The 18,089-nt window shown below is 39.2% G+C and overlaps 1 protein-coding gene across 4 annotated transcripts in view; it reads left to right on the top strand.

The window, feature by feature from the left end:
- The window catches only part of CXADR (CXADR Ig-like cell adhesion molecule), a 36,910-nt gene that overhangs the window by 10,127 nt on the left and 8,694 nt on the right, over positions 1-18,089 (top strand). For 3 of the 4 annotated variants that reach the window (XM_054076512.1, XM_054076501.1, XM_054076519.1), the window contains 6 exons: positions 7,033-7,202; positions 7,794-7,998; positions 8,362-8,517; positions 12,738-12,860; positions 13,192-13,330; positions 13,706-17,188. In XM_054076512.1, coding sequence (XP_053932487.1) covers positions 7,033-7,202; positions 7,794-7,998; positions 8,362-8,517; positions 12,738-12,860; positions 13,192-13,330; positions 13,706-13,973 — 1,061 coding nt within the window. In that variant the 3' untranslated portion in view covers positions 13,974-17,188. Of the gene's footprint in view, positions 1-7,032; positions 7,203-7,793; positions 7,999-8,361; positions 8,518-12,737; positions 12,861-13,191; positions 13,331-13,705; positions 17,189-18,089 lie in introns of those variants that run through there. The other variant, XM_054076493.1, reaches the window with a different exon arrangement.

Here is an 18,089-nt window from a genome sequence, read left to right as displayed (position 1 = left end):
GCAGTAATGCTGGGCCACTTTCTTTTCTTGTCCACTGCTGTGTGATTATCTTGCTTTTGGTAGTTCATTGCCTGTTGCTTTTTCACTCCTTTCCCTCATCTCTTTCTGAAGTGAGGTTGCTGTGAAGGTTAATCATTCTTCTGTACCTAGCTGCCTGACTGAATTAATAAGACATGTATTGAGGTGATACGCATTTCAGATTCTGTCCTGAAGCATTTGATGAGAATTTGAGCTGTAAAAGAGTTTGAGTATCATTCTGATGTTACAAGTCTCCAAATCTGTTAAATTTGCATTGTAAAGGGAGGGCAACTAGTATTTTTTTTTCATTCTCTTAAACTTCTGTTTTACTTCTTCTTGCCATTGTTCCTTTAATGTTTACTAAGTTAAAGAAGATTCCTTAGTGACCTTTCTTTGTGGTGTTCTGCCTCACGTGTTCCATGGAAAAACACTCAAGATGAGAAAATGACTAGAGCTGGTTGAAAAACTGGAATTGATTCTTTTTGCCTTCACTCGCTGTCCACTCAAGTTCTCAGGCTGAATTAATGAATGCTGATATGACTTCTGCAGTAAATGAAGTGGGGTTAAGACTGTGTCAGACCTCATCGTGTTGTTTTGGCATCACTTGAGTGCTGTGCAGTGAGGAAGCAGCAGGAGATTGTGGAATGGTTGCTGCTTGTGTGGATTTCAGCCTTGAAGGAGACTTTTATTTGTAGATTATGCCAGCAAACACTGGGAAATCTCTCTCAACTAGGCACTCCTCAGCTTGTACCTACCTGGATGTGTAATCCCTGCATGCCAAGGATGTAAATTTGGCTCCCTCAGTACTACAAGGCCTTATTTCAGAAATGTGGTTTTGAAATAAGATGTTGTAGAAGTGTCTGAGTGGAGGTGGGAAAGGGGAGAGTTGGGGGACTCAGCATTCATGATATTATAAAGGAAAAAGTAGGAGATTAACTGTGGATAATAAGCAAACTCAGAAGTAAGATCAGGATCATATCAGGATCATGGGGAGTTGATTCTTGAGACTGAAGTCTGTCAAGTGAAAAGATTTGATCACGTCTACAGCTATTATCTGCATTTGAAAGAAGAGTCTAAGCTGAAGCATCTCAAGTGAATTTTATAGCTCTTACCTCAAAGCACCAACACATTTGTTTGTCACTGTTACTTCTTAAGCCGTTATTCTGTGAAGAAAAGCACTTATGCATTTACAGCCATTCCTTGTTTACCAGTCGGTATTGTCAAACAAGAAGGTTGCACCATAGTTGAAGTACCGCACAAGTGTGCATTGCGGGTCGATCACATGGCTTTAAGTACAGCAGTATCTCTGAACTCAACTCTTACCCATATAGAAGCAGTCTGTGCTTCTTTGCAGTGGTTCTTAGTAACTGCAGTTTCAGAATCAGTTTGAACCTGGCAGCAGTCCTGCCTTCATAGTGAATCTCCCCTACTCCTGCCCCTCTGTGTATGCTAGCTGCCATACCTTCTGCTATTCCTTCTCATTGCGTTCCTCCCGGGTCACCTATTTAGGGAGTGGCCCTGCCTGTTGGTCTGTGTAACACTTCTGTAACATAGTGCTAACCTGTGACAGAAACATTCATGCCAGGTTTTAAGTTCGCACTTGAATTTGTATAAGCTAGCAATCCAGAATTTCATTGTATTCCGAACTTGTAACTCTTTTGTTTAAATAAGAAAATGCTAAATGCATAAGTAATTCATCTAATGACATTTTGTTATTTATTAGTATATGTGATATCTCCATTTCTGCCCATGTTGGAATAGCAAAAGCTTTGGTCCATTTTATATCTTTTCTTTTCTTGTTTTCTGTGTTGTAGGTTCTTGTATACTAGAAAAAGTTTCCATCAAGTTCAAGAGAAGGACCTGAGGGTGTTGATTGACAGCTGACTGAACATGAGCCAGCAGTGTGCCCAGGTGGCCAAGAAGGCCAGTGGGATCTTGGCTCATATCAGAAACGGTGTGGCCAGCAGGTCCAGGGAGGTTATTCTGCCCCTATACTCGGCACTGATGAGACTGCACCTCGAATACGGTGTTCAGCTCTAGGCCCCTCGCTACAAGAAGGATGTTGAGGCTCTGGAGCGTGTCCAGAGAAGAGCAACGAAGCTGGTGAAGGGGCTGGAGAACAAGTCATGCGAGGAGTGGCTGAGGGAACTGGGGTTGTTTATCCTGGAGAAGAGAAGGCTGAGGGGAGCCCTTATTGCTCTCTACAAGTACCTGAAAGGAGGTTGTGGAAAGAAGGGTGCTGGCCTCTTCTCCCAATTGACAGGGGACAGGATGAGGGGGAATGGCCTCAAGCTCTGCCAGGGAAGGTTCAGACTGGATATCAGGAAAAAAAGTTTCACTTGAAAGGGTCACTGGGCACTGGCAGAGGCTGCCCAGGGAGGTGGTTGAGTCACTGTTGCTGGAAGTATTTAAAAGATGGGTAGATGAGGTGCTCAGGGGCATGGTTTAGTGGCAGATAGGAATGTTTGGACTCGATGATCCAAGAGGTCTTTTCCAACCTGATGATTCTATGAATCTATCAAGCATTTTATTTTCCCTAGATTTTTCATGAAAATATTAATATAGTTTGCTAAACTGTGTTCCACTTGAGTGATACTTGAAGGCATGTCTAGATATTCAGAAGGAAATACAGTTTCTCGAAGGATGGTTTAAAGATGATTTGCACCCCTTCAAAAGTCATGCAAAAACTTGTTCAGTCATGCAGATATCTTGCAGTGCTTGTTAGGGTCAATTTCCCAGAGAAAAGAATATTTTATTCCACATAAATAAGCTTAAATCTGAATGCTCAAAATCCAAAATACATCTTGACCTCTTACCATCTTCTGATATAAACTTCTATAAGGGTAATACTATTCTGCATCAGGGAATGATACTTGCCTCTTCTCACCCAGCCACAAAGGTTCATTCTTCTGATTGCTCTGACTGAATATGGCATGTGTTCTCAAATAATATTTGGTGACCAGTATACATGGGTTTGGACCAATTGCACTTCTAAGTTGACGGTTTCAGTTGTTTTCAAAAATTTGTTGCATGCTTCAGAGTTTAAGCTTTGCGGTGATTTGTTTGCTGTAATTAAAAAATAGATATGGTAATGCTAAACATCTTTGAATAAGTGTACTGCCTTCCTTAAGGGACTCATGTTTTTGGTGTGTTAAAACTAGTCTGAAAGGTCTGAAACGTTATTTATGAAACTGTGCTAATCAAAGCAAATACAGACCTTCACTTAGCTTGATGAAATGTCTGCCTGTCATGTAATAGCAGTTAGATGCCACAGTTGATCCACTCATGTTTTGAGGCGTGTACTAGGGGAGTGAAAAGAAATTGAATTGAAACTGAAGGAGATGAGGGTTGGGTAAGCTTGGAGAAAATGTTGACTTGTCACTGTGCGCATCGGCTTCATATAAATCTTTAATGCAGTTCTAAAATTGTTTGTGTTGGATGTGACCTCAGTTATCCAACCTTTTGCTCATTTAGTATCTGTTTTTCCCTGAAATCTTTCAGATTGTTTGTGTTGCCCTTCTGGTAGATGTTTGGGAGGTTAAAGTGTCCCACAATAATCGGGCTCTGTGATTTAGAGACGTTACGGAATTACTGAAGTCAACTTCATCTGCTTTCTTAGCAGGATCAGGTGGTTTGTAACAGACTTGGACCATGATGTTGCTCATACAGACCTCCTTTAATCCTGACTCACAAGCTCTCAACCAGCTTGTTGTCTGTCCTGTAGAACAGCTTACTGTGTCCCAGCTGCTCTTTCAGGTAGAAGGCAGTTCACCTGCTGTTCTTCCCTGCTTGGCTTTCTTAAGAAGCTTGTATGCATCCATGACAACTCCAGTTGTCTAGGCAATCCCATGTCTCAGTTATTCAAGTGTCATAATTCTGTGTACGCATACTTGAGATGGTTCCCCTTTCAACATGTTTTGTCCTTGCCAAGGTGTTTGTTCCTCCTACCAACCTGATTCTTGTGCTTAACATGTCTGAATCTCTATTCCCTCCATTAACTACAAGCTTCTGTCACCATTCCTGATACCTTCTCATTTAAAGTACTTGTCACCAAATTTGATGAGGATATTCTTAACCCACTTTGTCAAGTGGATCCCCTCTTTTAACTTAGCAGCCCTCATTTCTCAGGGATTCTTGTGGGCTTAAAAATTAACATTGCTAGTAGTACCAGTTTTGTGGAGAGCTGCTGAATCACAGGATGCATCTCCACAAGCCTTTTCCCCTTAACATTAAATGCCAAGGAGAACAAGTGTTCCCTCAGGGTGGGGGTCTCATGTCCTTCTTTGCTCCTGGAGTTTTCTAGTCATTTATGATTTGCTCCAGGTATCCTTTGTAGTGTGAGTGTCTGTGTAGGTAATCATAATAGGTAAGGAATGAAAAGAAAAGGCAGTGGTGGTAATAATAATAAGGGGTATAATAGTTTAACATTTAATAGTCCAAGAGTTGGAGGACCCTTGGCAATCTCTCTAATTTGCTGATTCTGGCCAAACCTCCTTCACCAGCATATTTGGCAGCTGATATGTGTGACCCTGCTGCAGAAGGGAATCTCTAGCTAGTATTACCTGTCACTCTCTTGTATTGCTAATGCTTTGTTCAAACCCAGCTAGCAATGACTCTTACCTTATTGAGATGCTTACTGCTTCTGCCTGTTGTTCTAATGTTGACACAAAAAAGTGGAAAATAGCTTTATATACTTGAGTTCTTAGCATAAGAAAGGGAATGTGGAGCACTAGTAGAATAAAAATGAGGTGTCAGTAGAATAAAAATGAGGTGTGCAGTAAGAAACGAATTGAGATTCATGAAAAATCTGAGACTTGGAAGGCTCAGACCGATGTTTGGATAAGTCTCGTGTCACGTAACGTGTGCTTGAAGATTCCTGTGCAGGATGATTGTTCAAGACCATCTTGAGGTTCATGTGCTTCATCTTCCATTGGCATGTTTTCGTGCAGTCAATGTGTATGAACATACTACTACAAGAGTTTCAGGTTTTATAATGGTCTTCTGTGTGTGATAAATTTCTGGCAAGTCACTTCAGACTATTGGGTTCTGCTTTTATTTGGCTTATGGTCGCTATGTTGTTTCATATGCTTTGTATCAGGGGAGTGAGTGCTGTAATAGAAGCTCAGCCTGAACTGTTTGCTTTTTGTGACATTTAAAGCACTTTAAGCAAACTGCTGTGTGATAGGCAGGGCTATTTCAACCCAGGATTGTGTCTCTGAAGTGCCGCTTTTCCAGCTTTTAACATAATTTTTCTTCCCTACTCAGAATCTACTCATTTCTAGATACGGTGGCTGGTAGTAATACTATCTTTGTTTATACAAAGCTGACCAAACTCAAGGGTTACACTAGTCAAATGACCTTTTAAAGAAGTTTGGAATGGCTAGTTGTATATTTGGAAATCTGAAAAGATTCTTTTGAAGGGAATGATGTCTGTGGCAAGTCAACTAGTATTCATGGAGATCAGTATTGTTTGCGGAATAGTATTAATTGAACCTGGTAGCAGAGAATGAGTTGCTTAGATATGTTTAATGTGCTAAAAAAAAAGAGGTGATGCAAATCTGTTAGAATTATCTTTGGTAAAAATGTACCTAGGTTGATAAGAACTTTTGCACCTAAATCTCCTTTTTACCTCGAATTCAGGTTGCCTTTTTGTTTGGTTGGTTGTTTTTTTGTTGTTGGGGTTTTTTTTGGGGGGGGGTGGGTTTGTTTTTCTTTCCTGGAATGAAGATAATGCCATGCAAAGTAATACCATGAATGGTAGGAAGTGGAATAGTTCTACCTAATTTGTAACTATATGTTTGTAATTGTGAAGGTCTTTTCTTGCAGGCTTTTTGCCTGGGATTTAATGTCAGGTGCTTTCTCTTTCTTAATTATTTTATTTTAAATAGCTGTTAAAGATCCCTTTGTTTTGTCATCTGGAAGAGAATCTGGAGACTTGCCAGAGCAAAACTGTGAGGTAGAAGGATAGCTGTTGCAGTCTAATTTGCTGCAGAAATGCACTACAGCTTCTCTACTATGTGGAGAAGTGCAAATTAGAGCATAAATGCACTATTTATAATAATTTTAAATTTTATTTCATCTGAGCCTACGATTCTACAAATGCACCAAAATGTTCTATCTTCTTCACACTGGCCACTCTTCTTGTGGCTTTGCATCTATTGTGGCTGTAGTAACATTTGTTTGTCTGTGTAGATATGATGGGCAGCAACACATGGTGTGAAAATCTGAGTTTGATGCCCAGTAAGGTGGAAAAAAAGTGAATGTACAAATGTTTCTGTAATGGGCAAAGGGAGCTTTCTACTTCCTGACTGTGATGTATGGGTCTATACACTTGCTGACGAAATGTTGTAAAATGGGGGAATCTTTTGTTCAGGCAGTGACAGTCTGTGTCACTGTATGGTTTCTTTTTCAGTACTGAATTGAGGAAAATTTGTTGTTTGGAAATATGTTTTGCTTAGAGGCATGCAGAAGAGGATTAGACAACCTTCTTTGAGGAGTAAAACAAGCAGAAAGGGTGAACAAAAATAAAAATTCATTAAGATTTTTGGAAAGGAATCATTTGTCCACTCTCTGTACATAGAAGAGCCCTTTACCTCAAGGCAGAGTAACTTGAATTGATCTAACTCAGGACTTCATAACAATTCTGTCCATCCTGGTGAACTTCATCATTGTTCCATGCTTTCATTTTACAGTGAGGGAGTAATGGTAAGGTGGTTATCTAATAACTTGAAAAACCTACTGCTGAAAGCTTTTGGTTTAACTTCATGTGGGATTTGAATTGTACAAAATTTGCATAGCTTGAAAGATGTTGGATACGATTCCAAGTACATGACTTCACTTTGTGTTCAGTAACATACTACACAGGATCTCATAAGTGCTCACCAGTCTGACTGATGTCATGATTTCTATAGAGGAAAAGTATGTGATGGATTTGAATATATACTAATCTATAATGGAACTCTTATGCTGAAAACTGCATGTGAAGTGTTTTTAAAACAAAAAATATTTTTATAGGTCTAACAAGAAGTCTACAAATAACTTCAGCTGACCAATCCATGTTTGAAAAAGCACAAGGAGAGAAGGTTACATTGCCATGTACTTTCGTACTCTCAGAAGAAGATGAAGGCCCACTAGACATAGAGTGGGTATTGATACCAGCAGATAATCAAAAGAAGGAGCAAACAGTAAGTAGAAACTTTTTTTGGACGGTGTTAATTTACTTCTTTGAGTAGGCCAATGTATGAACTTTGTTACTGGCTTTTTAAACTTCTGCCGTTTCAGGTTGGGATGCATATGATCTTAAATTAGTTCGAAGCACCAGTTATATGAAATGTAGTGGAAGTTTTGGAATAGTAGATTAAGTATGAAATGTCAAGAAATTTTTCACTATAGAGTTAACTTCTAAAGAATTCTCAAATTAAATACACTTCAGTTCCAGAAAACAAACTATCCTTTTGTACCTACATTATTTTCATGATATAAAACTGATTTGAAGACTTAACAAGAAGATGACATCTTTTAGTAGACCAGTTTTACAGAATGAAATCAGAGCAATTTTAGACAGTTTTCTTTCAGTTAGAAGTCAATGCTGACATAATATTACTCGGGCATTTTGGTTGTAGTAGTCATTAGAGTATTGTGTGTAGTTTGAAGGTTGAGATATTGGCTATGTGATACTTACAGGGTTGTTTAAAACAGTAGAAAGAAGTTGTCAAGAATTATTTTGAATGTTTACAAACCAAGCAGATTTCTGAATCGTATTTCTTTTTTTATAGATCATTATGTATTCTGTAGACAGGATTTATAATCATTATTATACTGCTATGACTGGGCGGGTACAGTTCGCTAGTCTTGATCCCAGATCTGGTGATGGTTCGTTGGATATTCTGAATTTGAAGTCAGCAGACACTGGCACGTACCAGTGCAAAGTGAAGAAGGCTCCTGGAGTTCAAAGCCAAAAGATACAGTTACTTGTACTAGGTAAGATGATGCTTTTCTTGAATTTTCAATTACATTTTTTGTGTGTTTATTCCATCCTATCTTTGGTGTCTAAAATGAAAACTTATGTTGGGCAAAGTTATATGGAATGATGCATCCATTATTGAGGCTTTGGAAGGGGCGGACGTAATTCTGTTCTGGGAGATAAAAGTAATAAAATTCAGAATAATGAGTATTTTAAAAAAAAATCTGTTCCTGGGTTGTGGTTTGTAGAAAATCTTTCCATGCATAAAATAGTTTGTTGCACAAGCTTTGTCTTCAACAAAATGGAATGACCTACTAGAACACAACTAGTAAGCATTTTGATGGTGACTGCTATTAATTCAATGATACTTTGTTTATTAGTAAAGCCAGCAAGAACTAAATGTTCCATTGAAGGATCACAGGAGATCGGAAAAGACGTTGTCTTGAAATGCAAGTCACAAGAAGGATCCCCGCTTTTGTCTTACGACTGGAGGAGAGCATCTGGCACCCTGGAACTTCCTAACACTTCCATGCAGAGTACTGTCAAACTTCATTTTTATTACTCTGAAATATTTAAGAGAGATTACATTTGTATTTTTGGCTTATGTTGACTTGTGAGCATCTCGTGCTTAATATTAGTATAGAGTAGTCAAGATAAGTGTCATTTCTGCATTCTGACAGCGTAGCAAACCTGGGAAATGTTTCAAACTTTGAGATTCTTACCTTCAGGCTGCCGAATTGTGCTTACCCATGTCTGAGCATTGAGAGTTCTTTTGCTGATGTTAGCTACTTTTGCGCTCAAGTGGACAGTAGGGAAGAGTCAGAACAGAGTCGAGGCTAGTAGTCAGAGCTGACTTCTGGAAAGCAGAGATGAATGATTTTTATTAGAGATTGAACTGAGTTCTTCGTTTACCGATCAAGTGACAGGAACTTCTTGCTTAAAAGCGGTACGTGTCTTCAGAAGAAAAGTTGTCAAGAGTAACAGAGAAGATAAGTCTTACCCTCTTCTTACAAGAGCCAACATACAGGAAAGAGTTTTATAGTCTGGATTTTGACTGACAAATTCCAGTTTATTATAGTGGGTGCTAGTAGATTTTTATTGTGAGAACTTAATTGTAGAAGTTATCCTGGAATATTTTTGGAAGGTTACTGCTTAGTACCAATACTTTTTGATCTTTGTAGATCAAACGTTGAGATGGTGAGGTTTCCTTGCAGATGTAAGCAGATTCTTAAACTGTTTCAAATAGACATATTTTGATTTGGGTTGTGTAGGACATACAGAACAGAGTGGTTTTATGTGTTCAAGAGTAGCCAAAGTGGATGTCTAGAGGGAAGAGAATAAGAAGTTACGTGGTTCTTCCTCATAGTGGTCTCCTATCTTCCTGCAATTTAGGCCTCGGGAAATTCAAGTGTGGCTTGAGGTTAATTGATTTAAAACAAAACCAGACTTCTGTTAAATTGTCCATTTGCCTTTAAACTTTTGTAGTCTCTTAGGTTCTGTAATGTCCTGGGTTGCAGATAGCTAAAAATCAGCTGTTTATGAAGATCACAGAATCACAGAATCACAAGGCTGGAAAGGACCCATTGGATCATCGAGTCCAACCGTTCCTAACACTCCCTAAACCATGTCCCTAAGTACTTCATCCACCCGTTCCTTAAACACCTCCAGGGAAGGCGACTCGACCACCTCCCTGGGCAGCCTGTTCCAGTACCCAATGACTCTTACTGTGAAGAATTTTTTTCTGATATCCAACCTGAACCTCCCCTGACGGAGCTTCAGGCCATTCCCTCTAGTCCTGTCCCCTGTCACTTGGGAGAAGAGGCCAGCTCCCTCCTCTCCACAACCTCCTTTCAGGTAGTTGTAGAGAGTAATAAGGTCTCCCCTCAGCCTCCTCTTCTCAAGGCTAAACAACCCCAGCTCTCTCAGCCGCTCCTCATAAGACTTGTTCTCCAGCCCCCTCACCAGCTTTGTTGCTCTTCTCTGGACACGCTCCAGAGCCTCAACATCCTTCTTGTGGTGAGGGGCCCAGAACTGAACACAGTATTCGAGGTGCGGTCTCACCAGTGCCGAGTACAGAGGGAGAATAACCTCCCTGGACCTGCTGGTGACCCCATTTCTGATACAAGCCAAGATGCCATTGGCCTTCTTGGCCACCTGGGCACACTGCTGGCTCATGTTCAGTCGGCTGTCAACCAGCACCCCCAGGTCCTTCTCTTCTGTGCAGCTCTCCAGCCATTCTTCCCCCAGTCTGTAGCGCTGCATAGGGTTGTTGTGCCCCAAGTGCAGGACCCGGCATTTGGTCTTGTTAAACCTCATCCCATTGGTCTCGGCCCAGCAGTCCAGCCTGTTCAGATCCCTTTGCAGAGCCTCCCTACCCTCCAGCAGGTCGACACTTCCTCCCAGCTTAGTGTCATCTGCAAACTTGCTGAGGGTGCACTCAATGCCTTCATCCAGGTCATTGATAAAGACATTGAACAGAGCTGGACCCAGTACTGAGCCCTGAGGAACTCCACTTGTGACTGGCCTCCAGCTGGAGTTAACTCCATTGACCACCACTCTCTGGGCCCGGCCATCCAACCAGTTTTCAACCCAGGAGAGTGTGCGCCTGTCCAGGCCAGAGGCTGACAGTTTCTGAAGCAGAATGCTGTGAGAAACTGTGTCAAAGGCTCTACTGAAGTCCAAGAAGACTACATCCACAGCCTTTCCCCCATCCAGTAGTTGAGTGATTTTGTCATAGAAGGTGATCAGGTTAGTTTGGCAAGATCTGCCTTTTGTAAACCCATGTTGACTGGGCCTGATCACCCGGTTCTCTTGCGTGTGCTTCATGATAGCACTCAAGATTACCTGTTCCATGACTTTCCCTGGCACTGAGGTGAGACTGACAGGCCTGTAGTTCCCCGGATCCTCTCTGCAACCCTTCTTGTATATGGGCACAACATCAGCCAGCCTCCAGTCTAGTGGAACTTCCCCAGTCAGCCAGGACCTCTGGAAGATGATGGATAGGGGTTTGGAAAGGACATCCGCCAGTTCCTTCAATACTCTTGGGTGGATCCCATCCGGCCCCATAGACTTGTGGACGTCTAGCTGGGCAAGCAAGTCTCTAACCGCCTCCTCTTGGATCACGGGAGCCTCAATCTGCCCCTCTAACTCTTGGATTTGTAAACAGAAGGAACAACTTTCTTTGCTATTAAAGACTGAGGCGAAGAAGGCATTAAGTACCTCAGCCTTGTCCTTATCCCCTGTCACTGTTATTCCTTCTGCATCCACTAGAGACTGGATATTCTCCCTCGTCCTCCTTTTCCTGTTAATGTACTTGTAGAAAGACTTTTTGTTGTCTTTCACAGACTTAGCGAGTTTTAATTCTAGTTGGGCCTTGGCCCTCCTGATTTTTTCCCTGCACGATCTCACTTCGTCCCTGTAGTCCACCCAAGATGCCTGTCCTTTCCTCCAGAGCACATAGAGCTTCTTTTTCTTATTGACGCATCTTGAGATCACCCTGCTCCACCAAGCTGGCTTTTCCCCCCGCCGGCTCCTTTTCCGGAACACAGGAATGGCCTGCTCTTGAGCTGATAGGATTTCATTTTTCAAGAGCGCCCAACCCTCATGGGCTCCCTTGCCCTGAAGGACTGTTTCCCACGGGACTTTGCTAATCAACCTTCTGAACAGGCCAAAGTCTGCCCTCTGGAAGTTTAATGTGACTGCTTTGCTAACCCCCTTCTTAATCCCAAGTCTTAAGATCCTCTTACTGCTCTTCAATTTCAGCTTGCCTCCTGGTGGAGCTGTTTGATATCTCTTATCAGTTGTTTTGACAGCGAATGATTGATCACTAATGCCTTTCTTTTTACCACTCAAGACTAAGTTTCTGTTGTTGCATCCTTTCTTGCACCACACCCCAAATTTGTCTCATGGTAAAAAAATCAATTGACAGTATCAGTGCTGGACAAGAATGAGTGAGGAATTAGACAAAAGCAGCGTATAACTTCATAAAACAGTGTGGTTTTGGATCTTGTGAATGTTAAATTTGGGGGCACTGAATGTGTTCTCAAGAGTCTTATTCAGCAGGAAGAGCTAAGTATTTGTGTGGTGCTTTGTTCCTACGATGTAGTCTCTTGCAGTGCTAATGGCAAATCTATAGGCAATTAAAGGGTGCAAGCCAATTGAAGTTCATATAGTAGAACCTCACAGAGGTAGATGTCAAAGGCTTTGAAAGACTTGGGGAAAATACTGTTTTCACTGATTCGTGTCTCCTGCACTGTTAGCATAGTTAGATTTAGTTGGTCACCCTCTGGAATGCAGCATTCAGGTTAGATCCACCTCGTGTTGAACATGGATTCTGCAGGCATCTGAACTGGTTATGTAGAATTGGTTATAGAAGAAAGGAAGAGAAGGAGGTACTTCTGGGATGTGGTGAATCTTTTGTACTTTAGAATTCCACATTAGGATGAGAGAATTGCCCGTTTTAAGCATCTAGTCTTATCAGTTCACAGAGCAATTAGTCTGTAGGTTTAATGTTGATTAAAGTCAAATGCTGTGGAATAAGTTTCTAGCAAGGTAAAAGACTTTTACAAGTAATAGTATCTTGCAGCATGATAAACTTCTGTCTTTATTTACGTATTTTTTAATATACCATTTTTAGTTATGATTTCGTCTGTGTGCTGGATTGAATTTGAATTAATTGAATTGATTGAATTCTGCAGTATTGAATATGGAGTTAAGTCTTGGAAAATGGTAAATCTCTACCTCTTGTTGTTTGTAGACAGAGATACAGGGGAACTTCTCTTGAAAAATGCCTCTCAAGACTATTCTGGTACATACAATTGTATTGTCTCCAACAGAGTTGGCACGGATGAATGTTCTATCAGGCTGAATGTCACTCCTCGTAAGTGTTTACTGTGTAATGGTCACATAGTGATTTGTGTATTAAAACTGCATAATCTTGTTTCTTTAAACTCTTAAAAGGTTAAAAAAACAGCCCTGTTGTGTAACTGATGATTGCCACTTCAAGTCTTTACATCCCAAAATGCTGTTTTTTACGCAGAAAGCTGTAACTCTTATTATTGTTTTAAATGCATGCTATTGAAGCATACACTTTGATTCAGTGATATGCTAGTAACCTGGATCATGTAGAAACATACCGTTTTTAATGTTGAGTTAAAAGAAGCTGGTCATAAATTTGACACTTAAATGATATTGTTGTTTATCTATTCTAGCTATAAATACAGCTGGAATAATTGCTGGAGCTATTATAGGAACTCTGCTGGGTCTTTCTGTACTGGCTTTTCTAGTGTTCTGTTGCTGTAAGAAACACAGAGACAAGAAATACGAGAAAGAAGTACATCATGATATCAGGTAATGACGTATCTCTAGTTTTGAGCAGTATTATTTGAAGATTAACTTTTAAATGTGTATTTCTGCAAATAAGATACTTACCAATTGAGATTTCTGTCTTAATCTGGAAAGCTTATTAACATACTAGCAGCTTGTCAGAGAACTTTTTGTTTTGGACATGGTATAAGTAGTCCTGTCTAATTTCAGTAAAGATTTTAAGGGCAATTTATACTTCAGTTTTTTAATGTGAACTAATATAGTATTGAAGTAATAAGTAAGCCTTTTCTGGCTACTGTGTCAGAAGAGAAAGAAACACTGAAATTCTGGTTTTGTAAACTCCTACATAGTAATAACGACTGAACTCTTGTTCTGCATCTGTGTTTTTGCTTATTTCAGAGAAGATGTTCCACCTCCAAAAAGTCGCAGTTCAACAGCCCGCAGCTACATAGGCAGCAATCGTTCTTCTCTGGGTTCAATGTCTCCCTCAAATATGGAAGGATATACCAAAACTCCATATAGCCAAGTCCCAAGTGAAGACTTTGAACGTACTCCTGGTCAAAACCAAACCTTTGCACCTTCAAAGGTAGCTGCACCTAATTTAAGTAGAATGGGAGCTGTTCCTGTGATGATTCCAGCACAAAGCAAAGATGGGTCCATAGTATAAAATATTAATTTAAATGCTGGTTTTTAAGTGTTCATTGTAAGTAATAGAGAAAACTACTGTGTTCCATCCCTCATTTAAACAATGGCATGTGTTTTTCTGTGAAGAAAATGAACAAGTTAGTTTGAAAAGCCACCAATTCTCATTTTTAATTTTAAACTTATTAGTATATGACAGCTGAACTATTTGCAAAAAGTATGGAAATTCCTAAATAGATATCGGACACTGAAGGTATTTGGACCTCTGGTGGGTTGCTGAAGAGACACTGTCAGCTGATGTGTAGTTCTGAATATGTAACAGCAAGACACGAGTGAGAAGTAACAAAAGCATTTCATATGTAGAACGTATGAAGTTTCTCAGAGTTCTTGAAACTTTCTCCTTGGTTTTGGAATAACAGAAGTATTTTAACTTGTCCACTGTCTGATGTAGTTGCCAGAGGCTGAAACACTGAGGATGACTTTGAATTTTGTTCAAACTCTGAGTACTTAATGCAGTTCTCTAACCTGGTAATGTTTATAGGGAGCACTCCTTGAGCTCTTATTTCAGGGGCTACCAGTTGTTTGATTGTTTCATTTAATTTAATGAATCTGTTCTGAATTTGAAATTTCAGTGAGTGAAAATGTGGCAGGAGACCTTGCAAGCTCTTGGAAACATGAATTTTTCTGTGATAACTAGTTATGGTCATTGCAGATAATGTAATGCTTACGTTACCTGATGCAAGAGGTCCTACCAGGTTGTTTGTAGTGATATCTAAGCTTTAAAATCTATAGAGCAACTGTTACTGTCAAAGTAAGACTGAATATGCATCTTTATACAGGTCTTAAGGATACCTTAAATTTTCCAAAACCTGTTTAGATTCTATGGCAGTGCTCTTAATTTTTCCGAACTGATTACCTGGAGACTCCATGGGGTTTTAATAAAAGTTAAGTAACTGGTGTTTGATATCTATCCTCTTGCTCTAACATAGCTGTGGAAACATCTTTTCCTGTATGCACCTGTAGCATTAGCTAGCTTTTACTTAATCTTAAAATGTTTTTCTATAGGAATTTGCACGGAGTTTAATGCTCAATTCTCGTTGCCTCTTCAACAGCCCTAAATATTAGGAACAGGCATTTAAACTTTTAAGAGCAAGAGTTTCATGCAGCCAGAATCTGAGAGGATATAGTTACCTAGAATTGCTGATATAAATTTCGTGTGTGAACACTAAAGCCCCTTCTTTCCAATTTTGCAAACTTGAAAGTCTAGGAAGAACAGAATAATTCCTTATCTTACTTTCATACATACTTAAGGAGTTTTAGTAGCTTCTGATGGACTGATATTGTATACCTGTGGAAGCTGGATTTAAAGCTTAATGCAGTTTGAATTTTTGTGTATTTTTTTCTTCCTTCTATTTTTTATTTATCCTGTGCTGGGGGCTGAGGGAAGGGAAGTCCCTTCAGCTTACTGTAGCTCTAGATGTTAAACTGCAAGGTATTTTGGAGAACTCCAAAGGCATGTAGTATGTGGCACTAATGTTGATGAAGGAAATAGCTGAATAGCCTGTTGAAAGATCTTAGGGTTAATTGTATGTAGCAATAGTGTGAGAAAAAGCGTTTCCCCAAACTAGGTTTAGTGTCTGCTTTTTTGTAGCTGCTTATAGATCTGTGATAAGTTCTTTGACTCACTACTAAATGTTTGTCCTATCTGTAGTTAGGTGCACAATTTTTGGCTGGCACTATTTGAGTAAAGAATATACCCTTCATACTGAATTAGAAACTTGAATGGCTATTAAGTATTATAGACTTAGTTTTACACATTTGGGACTCTTTTTAGATTGTAAACTGATACTGTTAGAGATCAGACTTTTTATCTTTCATGTGTGCCTTTTCAATAAACTTTGCCTGATTGTAACTTCAGTTTTTATGAAATTTCTGGTGCCTAAACTTACTGTTCAAACAGGTGCTTAGATGATGGTACAGTTCTTAAAACACGACACTGTGATCTGAATTCTTGATTCTTATGTACTATTTATACCTCTTCATGCCTATTTTTGGATGTGACTACAGTGTCTCTGTATCGTTCTGTATTTCAAAATGTCACTTACTCCTTCAATTGCTAGCTGTGATCTAAGTGTTTATATTCCTGAAAACTGTTCAGTTGTTGCACCAATAACATAGTAAATCTATTATTTACCACACAAGTAAAAGTCAGTTACCTGTGCCAAACATATACTTATGAAGAACAATACATGAGGAGACATCCTCTTGCGTCCAATTATTGTGATAGAAGAGACTTCTGAGATTTTAGTCATACACTGATTGTTTACCTTGAAACTAAGGCCTTCCTTAATTAAAAGGGTATAGTTGCAAATGCAACTTGAATACAAAGCTAAAGTGAATCACAGACTGAGAGATAGCTATAAGGCTAAGCAGCTAGGCCACAAACCTACTAAATTTGATTCTTAACTATCTGTAGACATGTGTGAGAATGGATGTGGTTTTGGCTTTTTGTTTGTTTGGGTTTTTTTGGGTGGTTGTTGGTTTTTTGTTTTGATTTGGCCTGAGACCCTGTGCTTTCAGTCAGGTAAGCCCTAGGACACTCAAAACCAGAAAATTATCTCACTAAAGCATACAGAGCAGAGTTTACACATGCTTAATGCTCTGTCAGCTTGTACAAAATAAATGGACAGAACAGAAGGACAGTATGATGTGCCCTCAGAGCCTGGCTGTTAGGCTTAGCAGCCTTGACAGTGTCTGTCTATTTATGTAATTGAACAGAAAATAAAAGAAATAGAATCTGACATAGTCCTTATCTGAAATAAAGAACCTCTGACTTGGGGTAAACTTTGCCTCAAGTTGCTATCATCATGCCTTTTTGAATGGATACACTACTACTATGAAAACATAACACTGCTAGTATAAATTATTTCTTTAGTAAATAGATTGTTCACTTGCACTGCATGATGATTCTCAAAAGCAGCTACTGTAGTTTAGCAATGATTTCTAACTGTAGGAGATGAACTGGTTAAATATGTGAGGTGTCCAATCTTACAGATAATTCTGCTAACAGAACTCTTCTACAAAGTAATGGCAGCTGATATACCAATTAGAAGGTGGCATTTTTAATATCTCATTTTATTAAAAAAATATGGGGGGGTACCATTATGTAAATACTTAAAGTGAACTCAAGAAGCCTCTAGTTAATGTCATGACTGTAAACTTGCCTGTTGAGGACTACTATATATAGAAGAAAACCCAATTTTAGCATGATGTGAATAAAGTGTTAGACTTGTTATACTGTAGCGGTTACGTAACACTTGTCCATCCATTGCAAGCATTTTCATAAACCTTCTGAAATGGATATTTAAAGATATTTGTGTGAAACTTCCTTACCTAAAAATGAATACTTCTTCCAAAAGTGTGTAGTGCACAGAAATGCCTTGTTGGAGGGGTGAAACATGACTTTTGAAAAAAATGTACAATGCATACATCTTTATCAACTCTGATAGTAGCGTTCATATTAGATGTATGCTTCCTGCTTAATAGTTCTTAATTGCAAGGTTTTCTGTAATGCTGAATATTGTATATTACCAGTTTTCCTGATAAGCTTTTGGGTTTTTTTTCTTGATGGTGTATATTCTTGGTCACTTTAGCTTTTTGTTCCAGTTTAAAGACATAATACTGGTTTTGTCACTTAAACCTTGTTTTATACACTTGGTAGGTGCTTCACTGGGACCCTTTGGTTATTGGTCCTTTAGTGTTGAGGCACAGCTGGATTGGAATTGGAGCAATATTTCCCAGAATCTAAAAAAGTTATGTTACATTATGCTTCTCAAGCACAAAGCATGGACTTGAATATTGATATGAACTTCAATATGAGGTTTTATATTCACACTTTTAGGGGAATGGTATTTTAAAATACGAGTATTGTGAGTGAATTTGTAAAAACAAAATCCAAAATTTTAAAATGCTGTAGTTCCATGACAGACTTGTGTACTTTTTGAAATAAAACTGTTGGAGAAAACAATCGTCTGTCTTTCTTTTTAAAGCATTGCTTGTGTATGGCTTCAGATTTCTCTTTATGTAATTGGAAGTGAACTAATAAATATGGCTATGTGTACCATGCTGGCATTAATAACTT

The sequence above is a fragment of the Cuculus canorus genome, chromosome 1 (assembly GCF_017976375.1).
Source record: "Cuculus canorus isolate bCucCan1 chromosome 1, bCucCan1.pri, whole genome shotgun sequence".
Taxonomy (NCBI): Eukaryota; Metazoa; Chordata; class Aves; order Cuculiformes; family Cuculidae; genus Cuculus; species Cuculus canorus.
The sequence above is the reverse complement of the archived record's forward strand: the minus strand, read 5'-3'. Positions and strand labels throughout refer to the sequence as shown.